Genomic DNA, 24,466 nt, shown 5'->3' on the forward strand with positions numbered 1-24,466 from the left:
CTGGGGTAACGAGTCAATATATTGCGATACTGTAAGCAAGGCGAAATTAAATTTAAATTTAGGAAAACTGTCATAAAAAATACACCAGAAATACAACATTTTAGAATAGGCAAAATCTACAAATGCATACTGCATGCAAAAAACGACATGTTTTTGCCCCAAACTGCATGTGATTAGTATAAACTGAGCATGTCTGTAAAGGAGAGACTTGTGGGTACCCATAGAACCCATTTTCATTCACATATATTAATTAAGCATTGTTTGGTATCTGTACCAAAAAAACAGTCACATTTACTGTGACGTCACAAAATAAACAGTTGATCATCTCCGTAGTCTAAACTTCATACACACATGAATGTGCGTTTGTTAGGGATGTTAATTTAGAAAAAAATTCTTAACTGATAATGGACCCTTGTTTACCGATTATTAACCGTTAACCGACAACATTTGTGCCTCGCATGCAGCGGTGCGCCAGCTGCAGTGTATGAGCACAATAGACAACGGAGTCCATCGGAGAGCTCCTGTAGCAACCACAGTGCTGCGTTCACTGGCTCCAGGTCACCTTCTGGGAGCGTTAACTTAGCAGCCATGGTGCTGCGTGTAGTGTCGCGGACATGCAACCACTTTCCCAGTAAAGGTCTCCACCGCACATTTAGTTTAGTTTAGTTTAGCAGGTTGTCCGCTGTGTGTCTGCCCGGCGTAACGATACTCTGTCTGCCCAGATTAACGATAGCGATTGTCCGACAAACAGTGTGTGTGTTTGTGCTACATTAGTCGTAGCTCTGCTGGTAGCTTCGTGCTCACCATTGTCACACACTTACAGTCTGTCAGCACGGCGTAACTTCAGCGAGTTTCCGACAGGCCGTGTGTGTGGCGGCGGTGAGTGTGGGGTTTTTCAGTGGCGTTATAACCGTGAACCTAGGTGTAGCAGACAGTGTATGTACAGTTTATTTGTCGTAAATAAATGATACAAGGCCTGAACTCGCTCTGCTCATGGCTCAACGGGAGCCAACTTCCTGTATCTGTTACACCGGCTCAGACTATCTTAAGGTGGGCTCTTAAGGTGGACCAGCGTTTCCCCTTAAAGTGACGAGTTTGCTTTTTACTTAATTATTAACATTTCTTTTAACCGTTTTGATTAAAATCGGTTAAATGCTTAATTCCGGTTAACGGTTAAACAGTTAATTATTAACATCCCTAGCGTTTGTATTCACTGCAGAATATATACAGTATATCTGGATCTACATGGTCGCTGTGGTTCCCATACAGATGTTTTAGTCGTGGCTGCACACCACAAAGGCTTTTATAAAATACTGTACAACGCAGATACAAACTCATCCATTCAGTATCTGGATGTAGCTGGGCACAAGTGTTAAAGACACTCTGCATACAAATGACCTACTGAAGCAGCCACAGGTTACATGTTGTGTGCTGTCTTCTCTTTCACTTTTGGTTTCTATGGGCAACCAAAAGACCTACCATCCCACCAACTCTACAATTACCCTCCACCCCCCCAACAAAGCAAGGTTAATGTCTGACATTAGATTTTGGCAAATATGCTTAATTGATCATTTGTCCAATTGGTCCTGAAAGTGGGTACTTTGTTACACAGCTGGTGAAAACACATGTTCAGCTATAGCAAATGTCATGCAAAACCAGTGAGACTCAAAGATAGTTTATTGTTGTATGCTGCGTTAGCTGCAAGATTTAACAGCAGGCTGTTGTTAAGACTGATTTCACCTTTTCAGTGCAGAACACTCCTAAACTGTCCATAAAACTAGTGAGAGTGGTATTTGATATTGGCAAGGAGCCGCTGAGTGTTTAAACACTGGTAAAGGTTCAGTCCACTGAAAGAGTGGCACTGCAGTAGAATCAGAAAAGTTGGGCCGATGTATTCATAAAAGAGTTGGGGAATAAAACAGATGTTCCTCTTTTTTTTTCATCAATGGAAATATGTGCTCTTAGTGGCACCAGTCCTGCTGTGGTATAAAAACGGTTGCATTAAATGCTTTTCAAGGTAGTTTCTTCCCTTAACAGCAGCCTCAACAGTCCAAAGTAACACAACTGCCTCCACCAAACACAACTGAATACAAAACACTGAATAGGAGACTGTAAAGACGTGCAGCGTCAGACTCCCAGCTGCTGGAAAATTGCACTCCCTGCTAGTAAAATGTATTAACAAATTTATGATGTGGCCTCGGACTTCACTCGACACCAACAAACAATGGGCCGTTACAGTACAATTAAGTTATACGAGTTGATATACGCATCCTACAAAATAAGAGGTGGACATACAAGACTTTGTTTTCTCTGTAAAGACAGCAGGGTAGCAGGGAGAGATCCAGCCTTTCAGGTGGGGTTTGATCCCTGGGCAGCAAAGCATGTGTTTCGCCTCTCTTTTACCTCTGCACATTGTGAAGCTTTACTCAGAGACTGTTCATTTCAGCAACTCTGGGGAGAGTTGACAGTGACCGACCGACCGCTGTGCCCTGTTTGATAGCCGTCACAGTCAACCCCTCAGGCCTAATACCTGATCACTTTGGCGGGTTTACAGCAAAGCGACAAGCAACGGGACATTTTAGGGATGCGATTGGACCAGGTCCATAATGAATTCAGGGCCTTAGATCAGTCCCACCTCTTATTTCCCACACAGTAATCTGGCTGGGGGAGGATTGGAGAGTAATCTGGATAGACGGAAGGAGACAGGGAGGGAGGGACGGAGGGAAGGAGGGAGGGAGGGAGGGAGAAGGACAATCCTCTCTGCTGCGATTCCTCTTTACATCATCAATTTCTCTGGCAAAATGTGCTATAATGTTCCAGTGCAGGTGTGAACCCTTAGTTTAGATTAGGGTTGCACAATTAATCAAATATTAATCGCGACCACGATTTTGGCTTCCCAAAATTAACTGAACATGATCGCCTGCAATATTGACGTTTAAAATGCGTGTTCTGCTCATAGAAAACTGCATATCAAATCAAGCGCTTCCTAAACCAACAGGCAGCCGGTGATTAAATGTTTTGGCTTCACTTTTAGGGATAGATATTATCTATACAACCAATGTGTTTATGATTCAATTGAGAGCATAAATTTGTTTATCTAGCTCTTAATGTTGCTAATTTTGCTCTCAAAGTGCACCACATTGAAGCATTTAACTTAAAAAAGGTAGCTTACTAAAAAGGGTAGGATGAAAATTCCTATATTTTTTTCATATTGCAGAAAAAAAATATTGCAATGTCACTTTTTTTCCAACATTGTGCAGCCCCAAAATGTATATATTAGCAAGAATGGAGCACAGCATGGAAGTGAAAACAGTGCTCTCAGTTTTAAATATTTACAATGTGATTTTTTCACATATTTACCATGTCAGGATCATGATTTCAATCACATAATTCATATATATTTACATATTTACTCCTAAATGTAATCTTTTAATGTATGTGCATGTATTAAGAAGGAATCGAGAAAAGGGGATGAGAGAAAAGCTCATAGTATCAAGTGTGTCAGCAGCATTGGAGGCTGCTAATGATAGGTAGATAGATAGATAGATAGATAGATAGATAGATAGATAGATAGATAGATAGATAGATAGATAGATAGTAACTTTATTGATCCCGAGGGAAATTCAAGTTTCCAGCATCACAGTTCCATTGTGCAAAACATGTTAGTAAAAAGGCAGTAAAAAAGTTAGTAGTGCAAAGTACAAAACAAAATATACCAGAAATAAAAATACAAGGAGATGATGAAAACTGTTAAAACTGAATATAGTGCAGGGTAACAGCTGTGATAGACGACTATTAAAAGTGAATATAGTGCAGAAGAGACTGTTAAAAATTAGTATAGTGCAGGGTAACTCCAGTAGCTTAGTCTATGAAAGTGCACTGTGTGCATTATTATCTGTCCTGCAGACCGTCCTCCTTTGTGCAGTGATAAGAAGAACTAAAATATCTCTGTGACTCCTCAGATTTGATTTGTCATCAATCAGACTGTCCTTACTACTAACCCATCCAGTAAAAGTGATATTATTATAATATAATATGGAAGAAGTCTTGCATGCACAGTTAAGTATGATAAGAAGAACTAAAATATCTCTGTGACTCTTCAGATTTGATTGGTCATCAATCAGACTGTCCTTACTACTAACCCATCCAGTAAAAGTGATATTATTATAATATAATATGGAAGAAGTCTTGCATGCACAGTTAAGTATGATAAGAAGAACTAAAATATCTCTGTGACTCTTCAGATTTGATTGGTCATCAATCAGACTGTCCTTACTACTAACCCATCCAGTAAAAGTGATATTATTATAATATAATATGGAATGTGGAAGAAGTCTTGCATGCACAGTTAAGTAGCTAATAGATCAATAGAAAGCTCAACTACTGTATATAATATAACATACAACATTTCCTGCTACAATGTAGCACATATGAAGAAATTAGGAAAAAAATCTTTAGAAAAACTAAATGTAAAGATTTTGATTCCCTCTCTGACCAAAATAAAATACAACATTTACTTGGAGAAAACAGTGTCATCGCCATAGAAGCTGCAGGATATGTTAGTGCATGTCACAGCCTAAGAGACAACCACACCAACAACACATAATAGATGTAACTTACACTCTGCCTTTTATTTACTCCTCTACTTCATGTTTTTTTTTTAACATTTATCCTTTGATATTGCAATATATTGTTATTAATTGTTTTTTATTTGTTTGTTTGTTTTATTGGCACAACAAACATTAATTACTTCTTTATTGTTTTCTTCCATTTACATGCATGTTCTTTTTAAATATCTATATATTGTAATTTGCTTAATGAATTGTATATATATATTTTTGTTTGTATTTTGTTCTTTTTTATTTTTATTTATTATTGAATTGACGCTTTGGCAATATTGTTCACCTGACAGTCATGCCAATAAAGCAAATTGAATTGAATTGAATTGGTGTGTCACTCAGCAATAAATTCCCTGCTTCCTTTATTCAATTATTTATTGACTCTTTACCAATAGGCCTGCATTGATCATTTTCATTTACATGGTATAAAATGATTATTGATTTGAAGCATGACATCGGATAAAAACACTAAAAGAGACACTTATGTGTCACTTTTGTAAATACTGTAAATCTACTGTTACGGATATGTGCAATAACATATGCTGATCACTCTGTGCAATAATTATATAATTATCTGCCGGACACGTTGTGCAATAATCTGTCAAAACTGTCATCTCATCAATATACATATTGTATTTTTATATTGTATTATCTTTTATATTTTTTTATTTATATTGCACTCTCTTTTTTTATTGTATTATATCTTTTTATTAGCACCTTTGGGATTGTCACAAGTCATGCCAATAAAGCAAATTGAATATAATTGAATATAATTGACAGACTGCAGCTAGCTAGCTTGCATAACTTTGCTCCTCTGTGTGTGTGTGCTGTGACAGTGCAACTTCACCGCGCGCACCCATGCTGCCTCAAAGTGCTGTCGGGAATAATCGGAAGGACCATATTGAGGCACATGTGACCTACCCACCTTTTGTAGTAAATATGACGTGAGGGAAAGTGAAAGTTCACAATCACAGTGATAGTAGCAATGCAAGAAAGTTAGCAACTTAGTCTCTAGCTAGCAACTTTAAAGAATGGACATTATTGCGACGCATTTAGCTAACTTTGCTTTTGGAAAGTAAGAGTTTCCGAGGCGCACCTGAAGGCAGCATAACACCACTATACAACCGTCGCTGTGATGCGTTGCTGTGAGATCACTCATCTAAAAATCACCGTCATTTCACTGCTACAAACACCGTAAACAGCCGTATTCCCGCTTCCTAGGCGCTCTCTGTAAACACCTAACGTTCCCACATAACAGCGGCCACAACACAATGTTTATATTTCAGCGTGACTCACCGTTAGTTGTCCGCTTTTTGACAGTTTTAGTCGGGAGAGTCTGCGAGCGTTTTGCTGTCACACCGCTACGATCCGCCCACCCGAGTGTTGCACTCCTCTGGCTGTAGACTAACAAGCTCCTCCCCCTCCCGGAGGAGCTCTGAGCCAATCACAGCGCTGTGTTGGTGATTGGCTTTCGTTGTAGCCAATGAAATCGATGCTCGACTGTGAGTGACGAGGGTGATGTCCAATCACAGCTGGGCAGGTCCTCTGTCGTCACCGAATGCACTTTTTGACAGACACCTTGTACACACAATGGAGAAGTTTGACTCCTTTTACGGGACGTTGCCGGTCCAATAGCCGGAGGAGGACAGACTCTGGACGTTGTCGGTCCAATAGCCGGAGGAGGACAGACTCACTCTGGATACGGACACGGCCCAGGAAGACGCCCTTATAGCGCCCAGATCACCGGAATGTCACCGGGAAGAGTTATTCTAGAAAATACTAGAGACTCCAGCTAGAAACTAGATATGACACAGGTATATACTCACCTGTATTACAGACGGGCCAGGTATAAATATATAAATAGTTCCATCATTCAGTCTGTATTATTATTATTTAAATAAAGTAATATATATATATATATATATATATATATATATATATATATATATATATTACTTTATATTACATAAAGCATGTTCAGCATGTTCAGTTAATGTATTGATCAAATTCTAATTCCTACACTATATCCGCCCCTAGGAGACGGTAAAATTACAATAATTTATAAAGAACCTGGCAAGGAAAAAAAAAAAATCAAATCAGTTTAACTTCAAAATGGTTCAACCTCACATAATAATGTAGCCTAGTTTATAGCGACACCTTGTGATGAAGATGGCAAACATCAGTCCCAGCCTCCTCTTTCTCCATCTTGCATCATCAGTGTGTGATGTCAGTTTATATATATTCTCCTGTCATCTCCACCATCCAGACCAGGACCCCTCCCTCTGGAAAGCTCTCACCAATCTGTCTATGCTCAGCAAGTTACTCACAATTCACCTTTTTAGAGTCATGTGCTTCCTTGTGCCTTTAGTGTGTTTTTAGTTTCCTAGGATCTTTTTTTTTTTTGTTGATGTTACACACATTCAAAAAAACACACACCCTACCCGGACATCCTAAAAGTAAAGAAAATGGAGAAAATAATAAATAACTGATCGAATAGATGATTCATAATTAAAACAAAATAATAATAATAATAATAATGATAATAATAATAACAATAATAAAGAGTAGTAAATTGTAATCAAACAAATAAAAATAAATGTAGAAAAAATGCTTAATCATTCATGTTGACATTTTTTGAGAAACCCACTGCAGTAATCTCTGAGTAGCCAGTAGCAGTGTCTTCTTTTTCATTTTATTTTATTTATAATAATAATAATTATTATTATTATTATTATTATTATAATTATTATTTTTATTATTATTATTATTATTATTTTTTTATTATTATTATTGTTATATATTTTATATATTTATTTTTTCTCTTATTATTATTTCATGACTTATTTGTGGATACTCTCCCTGTATTTTCTACAATTTGAATTTCATGTATCCATGATTGAGAATCAGTTATGTCTTATGTGGCCAGCTGTGATTGTCTGTGTGTATGTTGTTGTTAGGTATGATTGATGTGTTGTTTCACGGGTGAGTGTTGTTCAGAAAAACTAAAAAATAACTTTGCCTGTATAGTGACTGTTCTATTGATTATTGACAATTAATAAAAAGACCTTTGAAGAGAAAAGATGGTTAATTAAATGTGTATGAAAGCAAAGGGACATTGGTTTGTTGCTACAATTGGAACCACCAATAATCTACCTATTACAAAAGTATACATACATATACGTATACAGTATGTTTATATGTGCATATAAAGAGATATACACAACCACATGTCTCATTACACATGGCTCATCGACAAGGTCACATGGATAAGGCACTTATCCCAGCTCAGTTATCCGGCATTTAAAGCATTACCTATATTCTCATTCCTAATATTTAGAATAGAAAGGGGAGTTAATTGAGAGGGAAGAGATTTCCTATAGTCTTTATGAACAGGATAGAGTAAGAGTGAATTCTATAAATGGGGACCCCGACTTTCTGACAGGACTTAGATCTGTTATAGTTTATCTAATGGAATTAGGGATAGCACTTAGCTTGATCCAATTTGTAAATGATGGTAGCTTCTCAGACTTCAAATTATGGAAAACAAGTCTTTGGACTACAAGCGAGGCAAATGCTACAGAGATATCTTGAGGTGTGGTGATGTCTAGAAAATAGCAGTAATTAGATTGAGCTCAATTGTGAGCTAATAATCATTTTTATAATTTTTTCCCTACATAATGCAGCTGCACAGTGCATATCTAGGCTGCAGTAAGTAGTTTGAGTAAAGTTGGGAGCTTCATGTGTCTATGCCCTGGGCCCCAGTGTTTCATAGATGCCTGCTGTTTTGTTTCAGTAACACCTCATAATGTTTCTGATGTGTTCACAAGAAGCTGTAAAATGTTGCCTTTGTGGAAAGACTTTGTGGAAGGAAGATTTAACCCTCTGAGAGTCACTCAGACTTGTGTTTGTCTTCTTTAGGGGAGTACAGGTTTTTTTTAGGGGGAGATAGCGGGTCAACAGTAGATGTCACATAGAAGTGGTGTACATCATCTGAAAGCTGGGAACCTGAAGATTGATTTGAGATGTTGCTCAGCACTGTGTGTTAAGTTGTTCTAGTCCTGAATCAGAAATAAAATTAATTAATTAATGAATTAAAATAAATTATGAAAGTGTATAAGAGTTTAGAACATTATGATAAAAGTATATGATGGTCATCCCCATGCTCTATTATGTCTCATAAAATGTTGCAGCAATTTTTGTGTTGATAACATTTGTTACATAGATTTGGTGCTAAATCTAACCATTTTTTCACCATTTGAGAATTGATAAAAATGATAAAAAATCCCCTCCAAAATACCACATTAAGACACAAAGACCTTGAGGAACACCATAGAAAAAGCCATGCTGTGTGTTTTGGTTTAAAAAACTTTTGACATTTGGAGATTCCTGCAAGGATTTTTCGGAGATTAGATGGCGAGCACTTCTGTTGAGTAAAACTGCTCAGAAACACCCTTATAGTCAATCTACGTAGGAAAGCCATCCATCCTCTTGATGCTCCAGGTCTTTAGTTTGTGGCTGTAAAGTTTCACGAGGCTGTGATTATCCTAGAGGTCCCCCCCCGCCCCGTCCCCCCAACAATCACATTGAATGAGATAAAGATCAGTCCAGCCATCAAAACTTTGCTTTCAAAGAGGTTTATTGAAAGAAATATTTTTAAATTTTATAAAGTTCAACCATTGATAATGCTATCACACAATCAGAACCTAGAGCGTCACCATTTCCCCCTCCAACTTTCTTCCACATTTGATATGAATAAAGCACTGCCAGCCCAGTGTTAAAAATCTATGGTTTTATATTCCAGGGACTGCCATAGAGTACACACTTTTAAAAAGATTAACAATTTTCAAAACATTTGAGAGAGCTTTTTGGGACATCTCACAACTCGGTACTTTTCGGCAAAACGTGTTAAAGATAATGCTATTGCTAACCGAATTTAACACCTGATGCACTGAAAAGAAAGGAAGATATGGTCCAAAACTGCACTCAGATGTGTTGATAATAGTCAGTCTGTCCCAGCTGGGCCAAAGCAGGATTTGTAATATTTTAGATGCACTTGATTTAACTTTTTAAGCCGAGAGAAACCCAAGGCCAAGGGAAATCAAGCGCTCCTTGATATTTGAGAAACAGTTCAGCCCAGGACTGCCACACATGCATCACTCCGTTACAGTGGTTCGCAACCAAAGATACAAATATACAATAGAATATTGTATCGTCTAGGATCACTATATTTGCAGCTATTCAGTACCCATCTCTTCCATGACCTGGAAGTAGTATGTATATATATGTATATATAAATATGACTCTCCCGTAACCCGGAAGAATTCAGTGTTTCACTCTACACACAGTTTGCAAGCATACAGCAAAAAATCAGCTGCTTTGCACGTCAAACCCTCTCATTGCTGGATGATTCTCAGTGCAGCATGCAAGTAAAAATGTGCACAATATTAAAAGTCTTTAGCTTCATCACCGTCGTCATCATCATATCCATTTTTACCATGGACAGCTTTTATCTTTTTTCTCTCAATAAGGTGATTATTTTAATAAGAAATTAGAGCAGACTTTATTTATTTAGTATATTTTCCTCTATAGTATTCTGCATTTCAAAGCATGCCAAAGACATTTTTCAGTTTCTGCATAGTGCTGGCTATACGAGTGCCAAAGAGTTTGATTCCTTTACAAGTAGTAGAAGTCGGTATGTACAGGCAAGGAGTGACAGAGCAGATCCAGTGTTGTGTAAACGGTACCAAACCCCCCACCAACCCCAAGTGCTCAAAATATCTACAAATACAGGACCCAAGTCTGTCAGAACTCATAGAAAGATGAACAGAGCTGGAAAAAAGCTCAGCAGTATGGAAGAGACATTAAGGGAGGTGTGTAGGTGTGTGAGTGTGACTGTAAGCTGGGTTTGTATGTGTGTGTTCAAACACAAAGGGGAAAACAAAACACTCCAACATCCCACTCCCCCTCATGGATTCTTTTTTCAAAGTGCATCCTCTACTGTACTATAATATGCAGCATACATCAGACCGGCAATGTGTCATCCAGAATAGGCTCTCACGACCACGCCAGCTTTTGGGGGAAAACAATCCTGTGTCCCTCGTAGACAGGAAAGGAGTAAACAGAAGAAGTTGAAACATGTCTCCAAACTTCTACTTTAAACAAACCGGTCATAGTAATAACGCTATGCTGAAGAGTTGCTGTGTAGTTGGTTGCACCAATAACAAATCCAAAAACGCTGATCTCTGATTTGTTTCCCTGCCATGTCCTAAAAAAGATATAACAGAACGGTGTTATGGTCCAAGCTATAGACCAGACCAGCATGGCTTTATGGCTCCAAGCTATAGACCAGACCAGCATGGCTTTATGGTTCCAAGCTTTAGACCAGACCAGCATGGCTTCATGGCTCCAAGCTATTTATGCCCTCCCTTTTGGGTGGAATGAATCTCGCTGTCACAGGAGAGAAAATGATGAAAAGCTGTTGTGTAGCGGGTTAACCAAGGCTTTCACACTGACATTTGAGGCTCATACGATACGTGAATATTCACTGTCAGTGTGCTAAACGGCTAAATGATGCTGCTGACAGTGACTAGTGTGTCTAGCTAATGTTAGCTTGAGTGGGAGGCTGTTGCTGTAATACAGTCATACATCAACGCTATAGCAGCATCAGGCTGTCGTCTCCAACTAAATCTCAGCCTACAGATCAAACAGTTGGTTATTAACTGGCTGGTTATTTACAGACAACACTTAGCCTAACGGGATTCAATCAAATATGTAGAGATGTCTGGATCAGCAATATCCGACCACTGTGTTGGACGGGGGAAGACTGAAGGGACATAACGGCGATCAATCTTAATTTATTAAGGTATCGCCAACGCTCAGGTTCAGGCAAGATCGCAAAATAATTATTAGACATGTATAAAACAATCATTTGTTAAAACAAGAGATGAATGCATGCAAACTTGCCAAAATTACAATCCAAACATATATCAAATTGCATTGAAGTGAGATCTTCGGTTTTTTATCCCCCAAAAGGGGGCGCGGCCATGACTTTTTTGGGAAGTACCCATATGTGCCGGTCTGATGTATGCCTTACATAAATGCATTCTGTAGCATTGAATATCCCACTACGGTCTACCGTCACATACAAGGAAGAAGAGTCGACAACAACCACATTCTAGTTTTGAGGTCATCGTTCTGAATGTAAAGACACAGTTCAGGCCACTAGGTGACTGTTATTGGACACTAACAAAACTTTCGCTACAGTATGAGTGATGGCGAGGAGAGCCCGCTTCTGAAAATTGAAATCACTACTTAATTTTCAGTATTGCACTTTACTGCACTGTTAAAAAAAAAAAAAAAAAAAAGATTCACTGGGTAAAGACTGATTTGTTATGGGACCTTGTTCCTGGTGACCGCAGGCAGGGACTGCTGGTGAGAACGTACTGACGGTAATAATGGGTGTGTCAGCCATGTGAACCAAATAAAACATAAAAACAAGCAGATAGGGTTCAGTAGTAAGAGGAGCTCAGTAGATTTGGTCAGCTTATCAGCTTTGGCAACACAGTCTCACGGCAGTCACCAAATTTAATCTATTTGATTCGTACACAGACACGAATTTCCCTTTTTTTTTGTGACGCTCAGCACGACTTTCAACATCATATTTTTTGAGTGTTTTCCTACGAATGTCCAGCAACACACGTGTCAATTTACGATCCAGTCTTTTCAACAAAGAACTACTTAGTTAGGATTAGACAAAAATCGAGGTTTGGGTTAAAATAACTCCGGAAGTGGCGTAACTTAAGTATGGAAGTTACGTGACAAATAAATCCACTTTGAATTGTGGTTCCACACAGGACACGAACGCCGGTCTCCTGGGTGAAAGGCTGCTGTTCTTTGACTCACCCATCCATCCCGACCTCCTGCCTACGTGGCGTTCGCCGCTCTTTATACTTCCCGGTTCACAATTACGTGGATTACATACGAATTGATTTTGTGCTGATCATCACGAAAAAGTGTCTATGTACACAAATCAATACATTCAATTTTGTGACTATTTCACGAGCTGCTGTGCGACTGGGCTGGCTTTGGACATTCGTGATGCACTCACTCACATTTTAACAGAATGCTGAAAAGGAGGTTCAAGCAACTTTGTACCAATTTTTGATTCAGCAATACATTGAATCACATCTGAAAGTAGCTAGAATCACATTTTTTTACAGTGTACAAACCACTCTCACAATAATTCTCTGGGTTCAAGTTTTTCAAAACAAACCCCAAACATGATTTGAAGTAACTTTAAAAGTTACTGCATTCACTTGCTTTGGTTCGATACTAAAGTGCACCTTTACAGTGTGACATCAGCTGCAGGCACACGGTCCAATCACTGCACAGGCAACACGCTGACTAACTATGAAAACCGGTAAAACAGTATGGAGGACAGAACCTGCCAAAGTGTACAATAAATTAATAAATTAATTAATTACTCGATAAATTAATGAATATGTCATTAAATGTAGCATAAATAATATTTTAAAAAAATAGCCATTAATGAACTGATAAAATGGGTCATAATTTGCTTCTTTATTTATCTATCTTTTTATGAAGTCCCTTATTTATTTATTCTTCTGTTTAATATTCCCTTTTATTTCTGTCTATTTTTATTAGTTTTTAAACGTCTTTACTTATTTTAGCATTTATTTTTTATTTATTTTAAATTCATTTTTAAATGTATGTATTTATGCATTTATTTATTTATGCACGATTTTCCCTTTGCATTTCACCCCTTATTTATTTCCCCAAACTTATTTATTACTGTATACTTTTCTTTATACATTTCTTTACACATTTCTAAATAAAAAAATTAAAACAAAAATAAATAATAAAAAAAAATGCATGAATACAAAAATGAATAAATAAAAGAGAAAATAAACAGAAGAGTAAGGGAATTAATACAACGATAAATAAATAAAGAAGCAAATTAAAACAGAATATTTTAGACATTTTAATATTATATATATATATATATAACATATATATATATATATTCATCTATTTTTTATTTTGGCAGGTTCTCAATAAAACAGGCCAGTTGAGTTGAATGTGTCTTTGTGTGCATTTGCGAATTGGTCAGTTTAGAATTATTAATAATGATAATAAATATTGAATAACTATTGAGAATGGTTGCATGAGTGTTAATTTCAGGATTATGAACAAGAGAGCATGGAAAGAGACATGTTTACGCAGAAAGCCTTCACTTGCTGCACCACAGGAGCTGCTCATTAACCCAGGACAACGTGATAAAACACAGGCAAACAACAATAATCCTACAACAATAAATAAATACAGTAGCTTAGACCAGCGAGCGGCAAAATACAATCTTCACAATCCTGCATTAAAGGGGAATTAAAGGTCAAGGATGTTGAATGTCACGCTCCTCCAAGTTTTCTTTTCTGCCTTCTGATTGGTTGGTTTTGAGTTCTGAGACAAAGGAAAATGAACCCTTTAACACCAACGACACGTTCCTGAGTCTTCATTAAACATCTGCACTGTTTAAGAGATAAAGTGCCAAGAGTGAACGGATGCAGTTAAGCTGCTACAAGTCTTAACTGTTTAAAGGACTATTGCACTTCAACAGGCTTCCCCTCCTCTGTTCTGACTCCTCAGTGTGTGGTACAGGAAAAGGGTCTGTCCGTAGAATTTAGTATCAGGGAAGACAATTTGAAGACGTCATAGGTTTTTATTTCCCTTCATCTTGGCAACTCAAAACTAATTTAACTGGAAGATAAGGGGTTATGATTGCACCTGCTATAAGTATTCCGTACATCTTTGCCTGTCCTGAGGTATCTGGGTAAACTCCAGACTACGCCCTACACCGTTGTTATTTCCATCACCTTATCATAAATCCTGGGGGAAATAACATTGTTCTTTATTCCATTTATAGATGATGGTTAGTGTGATTTAAAGGGGAATGTTCTCTCCAAATGCATGTGATTGACATGCACTTGGCACTGCAAGTGTTAAACTTCTGACTGTTACATGATTTATTTTCAAACATTAGATCCAAATTTTTGACTTTTTTCCACGTACAGTAATTCTTAGTATTACTTACTTTTTAGTATTGATAATTAAAAAGGAACCAACCTACATCTTGCTCACTGAGCAACATTAATAAATATATTAAAATATATCATATAATTCACCGTTAAAGGAACAGTGTGTAGCATTTAGGGGGATCTATTGGCAAAAATGGAATATAATATTAATAAGTATGTTTTCTGTAGTGTACAATCACTTGAAAATAAGAATGTTTTCGTTAGCTCAGATTGAGTTGTTTATATCTATAGGGAGCGGGTCCTCTTCACGGAGCTCGCCGCCCTGTTTCTACAGTAGCCCAGAATGGACAAAACCAAACACTGGCTCTAGATATTGAGGGATATTTGCGTTTTTGCATTTTTCGCGTCAGCCACCGTAGTTCTCCTACACGCTTGGTACACGGGAGAAGTTTCAGTTAATTGCAATCTGTAACCTCACCGCTTGATGTCGCCAAATCCTACACACTGCACCTTTAAGTTTTCATTTTCTTGACAAGCCAGATTCATTCTGTGGCTGGTGATGTGTTGCACTGCTTTAATGAGGCACAACCTTCTACTGAAGTGATATAATTGTATGTAGGAAGATGAAAAATTGTGAACCAAAGGTGTTTTCATTTCACAGTTTTACACATTACCTTCCCTTGTTCTTCTAAACTGGTGGTAGGCTATGTGTTGGGTACTATGGTGAAAGCCAGTCCACTGCACTAAGCCAAATGAAACCTGAGCAGTGGTAACTTTTGATGAACCTGAACAGTGCAGTGTGATAGATGGCCAGACTTGAGTCAACCTGAAAACAAAGGAATTTAATTTAGCTTCAATAACGTGGCATGAGGATCAGATGTGTATCTGAGGACTTCAAAATGGGAGGTAATGATACTTAATATAAAGCATTCCCAAAATCAGTGGTGCTAAAGTACAATCTGTTCATCCTGGGATCACTACTGCTGTAGTATTGAAAAGTCTTGGATGACCTCTATTTTAAAACCTACATTGTAACGGGTTTTTATTTGTGCTGTCTAGATTCAAAAACACTCAATCTGTCATTTGCCTGTTTAAACAAGCCTCTAAAATTAGTTTGGGGCAAAGAAAACAAAAGTGTCGTAGACATTAGAATCCAGTGACCCTCTACAGTGTGTATATATACGCCATGCTCTGCAAACCAGGACAAACTTAAAACACGTAAAAAGGTTCAGACCTGAACACACATAATAAGATTAAAGCACACTCACTCTTGCCAGTGTTTGCATATTGTACTGTACATAGAATAATGGCGCATTCGGCTGGTCGTTGTAAACTGGCAAACTTGTATATCTACGGATCACATGACAAAGTGGTATGTACAAGGTGAAAAGCATTCTGGGTGCTTGCTCAGGTGGAAATAAAAGTAAGGACCGATGAAATCTGAGGTAGCAAATCCAACTATGATGAACTAGAATCACTCAACCTTTTTTTTTTTTTTTTCCTCTTTATGCGTGTGCTTTGATTTTTAGAAATGATTGAAGCAGGCCAGTATCATGTCATCATATCATCATAACCTCTCCGTTTCTTTATAGACCCATTTTCTGTTAGTACACATGATGACGTATTTTGTGGGTGAAGCATTAAGTGTAATAATTCTCTGAACACATTAGTTAACGCTGGCTAGCAAGTTTTGTTGGCTTTATTTTTTAACAATCGCTGAAGAAAATACTAGTTTCTCTCAGTATGTACTGTCACTCACTCTCCAGGACTGCGAGTGTGAGTTGAGAAAGTTAACCTTATTTAACAACTTAATGCTTCATCCACACACTCTTGTCACAGCGTAGGAAAGCACAGTGCTATCGCCAGATGAGTGACAACTTTGTTCGGCTCATTTTCTGTGTTTTGGAATTAGCAAGTTAGCTAAGTAGCCAGCCGTCCGACCAGCAGCGGGCTGGTGGCCAACGGCAGCGTTGAAAAGATAAATTTAGGGTGTATAAATCTTTGGACGCCTATAATTAACTATCATTCAGTAAAGTCAGTCAAAAAGAGAGTCGTACATCATCAGCATAGCGTTTCATAGATGGAGAGAAAGGGTTGATAATAGTTAGCTTTCTGCTAACCGCAGCCATGAGTCATTGGTTGCGGCTAACTATTAGCGACATTTTCTCTCCACCTCTGAAACGTTTTGCCAATATTGTAGCTCACTAGAGCCCTCAAATCACAGTTTGTCATCTCAAATGTATGTAATATCTCCATTCTGGCGCCCAACAACACAGGAAAGATGACATTTTAGATGTGTTACTTTAGCCCACTGCTTGTGTTTAGCCTCCAGTCTTTCCTTTGTTTAGCCTCCAGCTAACGCCGTGACGTAATCATGACGTCCACACAAAAAAGGATCTATAAAAGGTCACAACATAGCTCATGGAATTAGTAAACTGGGGTTTCCTGCTTGTTTTATTATTTATAGTTAGCTGTTTTTGGTGCACTGTTCTCGTGGTTTGCCAGTTTACCTGTGTGTTCGTCACGCAGCTGATATGTTCATCGAGAAAAATTCATGGCTTTTAACCCTCCAGTTCCCACCCCTGAGGTGCAAACCAGCCAATCCAGTGTGCTCTTGGGAAGGGGGGACGGAGCGTTATCTCCGCCTCTCGGGGGGCAGGACATCAGGGGGAAGGAACCAATGACAGAACGGGACAGCAGGTTTCCTGTTAGGCCAGCTAACACTACGATTTACCAACCGGTTTGTGAGTTTATCGGAAGCGCCGCGGACATAATAGAATAGAATAATTATTATATCAATAGGGTTTTTCAGTGCAAGACGTAAATGGCTACTTGTTTCGTCGTCATTCTGTCCGTCGTTGTCTTGTTCCTCATCCAACACTGGATTCAGCAGTAAAGGGATTCTTCTACAGGACAGCAGTCATTCATGTGTGTGTGTGTGTGTGTGTGTGTGTGTGTGTGTGTGTGTGAAGTATCATCCTTCAGCAGAATGACTGAGAGGTCCAGACCGGATCCGTCTGGGTCAACCTGGACTGTGTTCATTAAGTGGCAGAGCTCCTCTCTGCTCTGTTTTGTGGTTTTGGTTAAAGGTTGTACCGTTGTGGAGTTCAGAAAGCTCCACGGTAGGGGGCTGGCTTCACGCTCTGTGAGCTGTGTGTCCTTTTCTTAAGAGGTCAGAGGTGAACTTTCAGCAGTGAAGATACAGTAGCAGGGTGCCCTGAAGGTGGCCGGTACAGTAGGTGCCTCTTGATCTCCACAGTGCCACGAGGAACGGTGGAAACAGGAGGGGCTCTTTCTGTACCCCTCCCTCCTCCCCCCCTTCCCCTCTTCCTTAGCTCCCCCCTGGGTCAGAGCTGTGTCTCTGTGGTGTCCGTGAGTCCAGAGGTGTCTGTGGTTCTTGGAGGGACAGCCTCCTTTGGGTTTCAGGATCCAGGGACGATGCCCCTGTTCCAGCTGCTGGCCCAACCCCTGCAGCCCCCATACACACCCCTGAACCAAAGTCTAACCCTGCTCCTAAGCTTGACCCCGCCGCTGCCCCGCCGCTCCCTAAGTCTATCCCTACACCTGGACCCACAGCTGGAACCCCAGGAACGACTCCAGCCCCGGTGCCCAGTCCCAGCTCCAGCTCCAGATGCTGCCCCAGGCTGTCCAGTCCAGAGGGAGCGGGCTGGCCCTGGTCGGTGTTGATCAGGGGGGCGTCCTGGGGCTGCGGGAAGTCAAGCGGTCTGGCTGGGAACTCCTCAAAGTGCTGGGGATCCAAGATCTGCAGGGAAAGAAGCTGAGAGGTCAGTGGGGCTGAGATTGTATTCAAATAATCTCTGTCTGTCTAAAGAATGCCTGAAGACAAACACAAACAAAGTGTAGCTACTATGTAGAAGAAGTACCAACGCAAAGTTTAAAGCTTCAACAATTTTTTGGCATCATTGGGCAAAAATTCCATAACGACCTTTCAGCATATTATAATTCAAGTGTTCTGAGAGAAAACTAGACTTTTGCACCTCCTCTTGGCTCTGTTTTCAGTTCTTTAGAAAATCTAGATTGATCAAATGCATTGTGCGTTTCAATGTCTCTAGATTATATTCGCTGGGGACCAATGTCAGTGATCAGTCAGCAAAAACTGAGTGAATACATGTGCTTCACCTGTGAGAGGGAGGCCAGGCTGTCTGTCTCCAGAGGCGTAACAGGTTGGACCAGTCTCTCTCCAGGACTTGGTCCTGGGCCGGCACCAGGGTAGGGTGAGACCTGCGAGAGACAACATCTTATTTGTGTGCAGGAAGTGTCACCTTTTGTCTATTCACAGCCTGGGGGTCAGTGTCTGATAATAATAGAAAGCTGTCATACATCCTGCCGCCTGTTGATAGGCTGACTTAGTCTCGCTCAGAGACAGATGCCTGCTTGACCTCTGTGACGACAAGCACCTACTTACATACCCCGTGTGTGTGTGTGTGTGTGTGTGTGTGTGTGTGTGTGTGTGTGTGTGAGTATTATTACCTGAGGTGGCGATGAGACGGCGCTGTAGGCAGGAGGTACCAAGGCCATCTGTCTCTGCAGCAGCTGCATGATGGCTCCGATGTCCGTTGACATGCGACTCTCCAACCTGTACACAGTATGTAGTAGATGATCAGCGGAATCACTTCACCGGCTGTGTGTCTCAAATACTGTCTGCCTTGATAATCCAGCTGCACACGGACCACAGAGAGATGTGCCGAGGCTTTTCAGGTCTGGTAGAATCTAATGTTATGTCATCTCTGGTGATCCAGTTCGTTAGCTTGCTTCCATGGCTGCAGAAGGCTGTTTTGTATGCCAGCTTGGTTCATATAAAAACAGACGTTCTGGACCGGAATGGAAATTTCAAAGGAGAACATACTGGCTAAAGCATTGTTGTAGAAGAAGCCAGTATTTCAATTCAGCATGATACTTTAATCTCTGATGGCATATCATGGTCATTTCATGATTTATTACAGTAAATATATTACATATTGGTCCTTTAAATATTGAATTTGGTGAATTTTATTTAAAGTTACTATGAAGAACTTTAACCCTGTGTCGATTTTGGCGGTTCCTGTGGAGAAAAGCGGATGTGTTTTCCGAGCAACCGAGTCCCTTTAGAAAACCTGTGATTTTACTGCAGCAGGGTCTGATAGTCTGCCCCACACAGTCCTGGTTCTGGTTCTCCCGTGCCTCCCTTCCCCTCCAGCAGGCCAAGCAACACGGCCTTGGCCTCCAGCAGCGTCCGAGCTAAAGGAGTTTCTGGTGAACCTGCATGATTTCATCTGATTTTGGGGTAATCAGACCCGGTGGCACCGATGTAGGGCAGCTTACATGGCACTGCATCAGTCCAGTGGTGTATCGAGGACATTTAGTACTCCACATTTAATGCACATTTATGCCTTTTTATCCTCCTTTTGTCCATCATTAATATTAGTTACAATACCAAAGGACTCACCAAGCTAATCGCTAAGATTTTGTGAACATAAATATCTGATATTATTGCTCATTGCAAAGAAAAAACTGTGTGAAGTAACTATGTTAAGTGTAGTAGATCAAAGCTGAACCAGGAAGTCGGTCTGCAAAATGTAAGGGACACTTACCAGACAGACTGCTTGAAGTCACCATGTCCCCAGATCTCAACAGTGAAGTTGGTGTTTAATTAACGAGGCTGCTGGTAACATCTGTATGAACTTCCCATTCGAATTATTATACTTTTCTAAACTCTTTTTGGCTTATGTTGCATTTCTCTTCCCAGTTGCTGTTTCTTTTGGAGCCGTAACAATCTATTTTTCTCACAGGAGTCTGAAGTTTTATTGCATCTTATTAGTGAATTGCGATCTCGGTCCGTAGTCACACTGTGTGAATACATAATGTTCGCTCCACACATGCAGGAGGTGTACCATCAAACCTGCTGGGTCCTGTCTGAGGCTCCCATACAGCTAATTAGGACTCATTCTGCTCATCTCTCAGGCTCGGTTCAACTTTCTGAAGTCCAACAGAGACTCTGCCATATGTGCAGACATTTTCAGAACACTGTTACTTGCCATCTAAATTCCCCTGCACACACATACCTGCTGACACATCTAGTCAATCACGCATTACAACTCAGCCTGCGATCAAAACAAGACCTGACAAAGGAGCCTCATCCAGCTACCAGGACAGGAAAAACTATTTTTTTTCACTGCGGTGGAGGGAAAATACTTCCTTCAGAGGCAGCCAGGTACAAAAAAATGGTCTCAGACTGTCAGACGCCTGCAGGGTTTGAGCAGAGACACGAACCAGTCATGCACACGAACCAGAACACACCCCGACATTCAACCAGTCATACCTGTTGAGCTGTTTCTGCAGCAGGTCCAGGCGTGTGTCCAGCTGGTTGCGTTGCTGGCGGCTCAGGCTGTGCAGCGGCGTGTTGAGGGGCGGGGGGGAGGTCAGGCTGCAGCTGGGAACCTCCTGGTACTGACCGCCCCCCCGACTCTCCCCCCAGAAACTAAAGATGTGGGACACACCTGAGAATGCACCTGTGGGAGAAGAAGAAGAAATGTGAAACACTGGGCAGGCGTTACTGTGCAATCCACAAGGATACGGAGACACTGTTCTATTCTACCTGACAGGGCGTTGCAGGTGTTCCCAGTCTTGGGGTCTCCGTCCCCCTCAGTGTTCTCATTAAAGTCCCTGGGCATGGGCTGAACATGCGGATTCTCCAGCATTACCGGCGGAGGGGCGAGTCTGGTCACAATGGACTTCCCTCCCTGTAAGAGATGTAGATCCAGGACATAAACACCAGTTTCTATTGTACCATGCAGGGCTCTCAACTAACTTTTTTTAACCATCCTCCCGGAAACGTCCCAAAATACAACCCCAAGCCGTCCCGAAATTTAAAATCTTTGTTTTTCTACATCACCACTAGTTGATTATTCAAAGTGATCTTTAACATACATCAAACATCAGAAGTGATTTGTATATTTTTGTTCATAAATTTATAATTTATCCAATACATTGTTTTTTTATTTTTTATTTTAAAAAGTCATTTTCATTTAACAGGTCTGCAAATTACCCCAATATTTACCTCAAAATGTATCAAAAATTACAAACATTATTTAATAATTATACTCTGCTTTTTCCCCAATACATTTCCAGGAAAAGAATACAAACTTAATTGATATGCTTTATTTCCATGTCTGCTGATAAACAGATCATAATTAGCGAATAAGTTATTTGAAATTTCTTAATAAACTCCCTGAATCATGACATCAGCTACCAGGTTACATTTGTTTAGACAATAAGTCACACAACGGTGAGATTTGTGCCGCCTGATCACAAGTGTCTTCTATTAGTTTTGGTTTTCCACCTCCAATGAAGAGCAGTGCACAAACGTTTTTCAGGCCTAAGGGCCTTATTTTAACCATTATATGCTATTTTAGCATATAATTATTAAATAATGTTCATAATAAAGTAATTTTCAATCAATTTTGAGGTAAATATTGGGGTAATTTGGCAGTAATTCCAAAGACATTTCAAATAGGCTACTTGCTAATTATAACCTAATTACCATGAAATTTGTGGACCTGTAAAATGAAGTGTTACCGTAATTTTATTGTATTTTTATTTATAATTTGCACGTTTGTGTGTTTTTATGTTGTCAAGGAGGTGTATTAATAACTGTGCTCTACACAAAACATGCCGTCAGTTTAATTTTCATCGCTGTTCATTATAAAGTTAGCAGTTGTTCTTTCAACTCTCGTCACAAAATTAATTTTCTTCCTCCCCATTCCTATTTTTTCCGGCCCCTGGACGACGGGACGTGCTCAGGTTCGAGCCCCGGTACCATGGTGTACAACATTGGCAACCACAATACAGGAAGTACTTTAGAATCAGACAAGATGAAACCTGTATAGTTGTACCTCATCACCACTGGAGTGTGAAGACACTGAGTCCCGATGTGCCTGCCACTGCCTCTTAGGTGCCTCCTCCTGTTTTTGGTTGTTGGCTGCTTCCCTGTGTCTCCGTCTCACAGACTTATGCGACTTTTTCATTTCTCCAGCATCTGCATCATCTGGACAGAGGAAAGATTAAAAGAAATGGTGAGATTGGTCAGGACTAGCTTTTTAAAGATGACCACTAGGCGAGGATTGCCAGAAAAACTTGACTGAATTTGTATACCTGTTGAGGAATCACTACGAAAAAGTGTCTGGTGGCTGCCATCAAGAGGGATTCACGTAACTTGAACTTTGACCGAAATGTCAACCAAACAGATCCTGGTCTGATCTAACGTTACCCGTTCCATAACAGGTAATATTAAACAAATCTCATACTAGTACGTCATGTGATAACGGTATCTGGTGGTCGGACTCTGCAGGGGTCTAGTATAGTCAACAAGAATGTACAAACAATGCAAAATCTATCAAGGGTTGACTGCACACGCACCCAGTAATGTTTGTATACAAGAAATCTGTCTATTCAGACAGTCAGACAATTTGAAGTTTTTTTTACGTGACAGTAAAACAAATGGTGGAAGTGAGAGATGAGCTATAAAGGAAGGGTTACCTGTTTCTGTACGTCTTCGGAATGATAACTTGCGTCTGCGTAATTTGTTGAATCCCCCACAGTTGGAGTCATCACTGCCCGGAGAGCCTGGGATCATGTTGGTCTGAAATGAGACGTTGTAATAAAACAAGCAACAATAAGAATCAGGTGATCTTTCCCTAAAGTTACGGGTACAGTATGTAGGATTTTGGCGGCATCTAGTGGTGTGGTTGCAGATTGCAACCAACTGAGTACCCCTCTGCTCACTCCTCCCTTTCCGAGACTGTGGTAACGTGAGCTGCTGAGTGTGACAAACAGTGGTGACGCCACAGGTTGCACTATGCGGCTCACGTTACCGCAGTTTCGAAAAGTGTGTTGCGGAACTACGGAGTCCTTCAGGTAACGTAAAAACATGAAAGCCTCTCTCTAGAGTTTGGTTTGTCTGTTCTGGGCTTCTGTAGAAACATAGCAGACTCCGTGAAGAGTCACCCTATGGAGATATGAAAGGCTCATTCTAAGCTAACAAAAACATGATTTGTAGTTTCAGGTGATTATGCATTGATGAAAACATTGATTATTATATTTCATTTCTGCTAAAAGATTCCCCCGAAATGTTACACACTGTTCCTTTAAAGGAAAATCTTTGCTTAGATACTTTGGTACAACAACACAGAGCAGACTCAGTACATGGTTGGATGGAGAGAATATTAGCACCCGAGCAATCATTCAAATGATCCTAATATTTCCAAAGTATTCAGTATATAATTCATACAATTAATACAATATAATTCACATTATATTTTGCTCGTCTGTGATGAGGTTGTAAACTCACATCTCGGAGGTTGAAGGTGATTTCCAGGTTGTTCCAGAAGTGGTCTGCGAACTCTGGATACATGTCCAGCACCTCCAGAACATCTTCTCTGAAGATTTTATGGAGGTCGCAGTAGGTCAGAGCCCTCACATCAGCGTTTGATTTACCTGGTCGGGTATACAGGTTGATAGGCTCGCCGAAGATATCGTTCTTCCCTGGGAAAGGTGAAAAAAAAAAAAAAAACTTTATGGATGAAAGACAGTTCTGTATCTTCAGTGGTGACTTCAGTCAATAAAGCAAACTTCTGAACAACAAATCTTACATAACAATAATGAAACTGCTTTTTAGATGAACTGATATATCATATATACATTATATTCTATTGTGATATTTGTTAGGTATCCTATCATTTAGAGGGTAGTTGTCTCTGCCTTCAATTTATAAAGGCAACGTTTGCTATGTGGGATACT

The 24,466-nt window shown here is 39.8% G+C and overlaps 2 protein-coding genes across 14 annotated transcripts in view; both read right to left on the reverse strand.

Annotated features, from left to right (window-relative positions):
• The window catches only part of LOC141759304 (uncharacterized), a 126,245-nt gene extending 120,201 nt beyond the window's left edge, over positions 1–6,044 (reverse strand). For 11 of the 12 annotated variants that reach the window (XM_074621275.1, XM_074621270.1, XM_074621276.1 and 8 more), the window contains exon 1: positions 5,916–6,044. The gene's annotated coding sequence lies outside the window, so the exon portion shown is untranslated. The remainder of the gene's footprint in view (positions 1–5,915) is intronic. The other variant, XM_074621281.1, reaches the window with a different exon arrangement.
• Positions 6,045–13,258: 7,214 nt separating this feature from the next.
• The window catches only part of kcnh2b (potassium voltage-gated channel, subfamily H (eag-related), member 2b), a 285,936-nt gene continuing 274,728 nt past the window's right edge, over positions 13,259–24,466 (reverse strand). For both annotated transcript variants that reach the window (XM_074621285.1, XM_074621286.1), the window contains 8 exons: positions 24,018–24,211; positions 23,207–23,309; positions 22,564–22,715; positions 21,267–21,411; positions 20,991–21,180; positions 19,163–19,268; positions 18,812–18,913; positions 13,259–18,434 (listed from right to left, as the gene is read on the reverse strand). In XM_074621285.1, the coding sequence (XP_074477386.1) occupies positions 18,003–18,434; positions 18,812–18,913; positions 19,163–19,268; positions 20,991–21,180; positions 21,267–21,411; positions 22,564–22,715; positions 23,207–23,309; positions 24,018–24,211 (1,424 nt within the window). In that variant the 3' untranslated portion in view covers positions 13,259–18,002. The remainder of the gene's footprint in view (positions 18,435–18,811; positions 18,914–19,162; positions 19,269–20,990; positions 21,181–21,266; positions 21,412–22,563; positions 22,716–23,206; positions 23,310–24,017; positions 24,212–24,466) is intronic.

Source organism: Sebastes fasciatus, chromosome 21, assembly GCF_043250625.1.
Source record: "Sebastes fasciatus isolate fSebFas1 chromosome 21, fSebFas1.pri, whole genome shotgun sequence".
NCBI lineage: Eukaryota > Metazoa > Chordata > Actinopteri > Perciformes > Sebastidae > Sebastes > Sebastes fasciatus.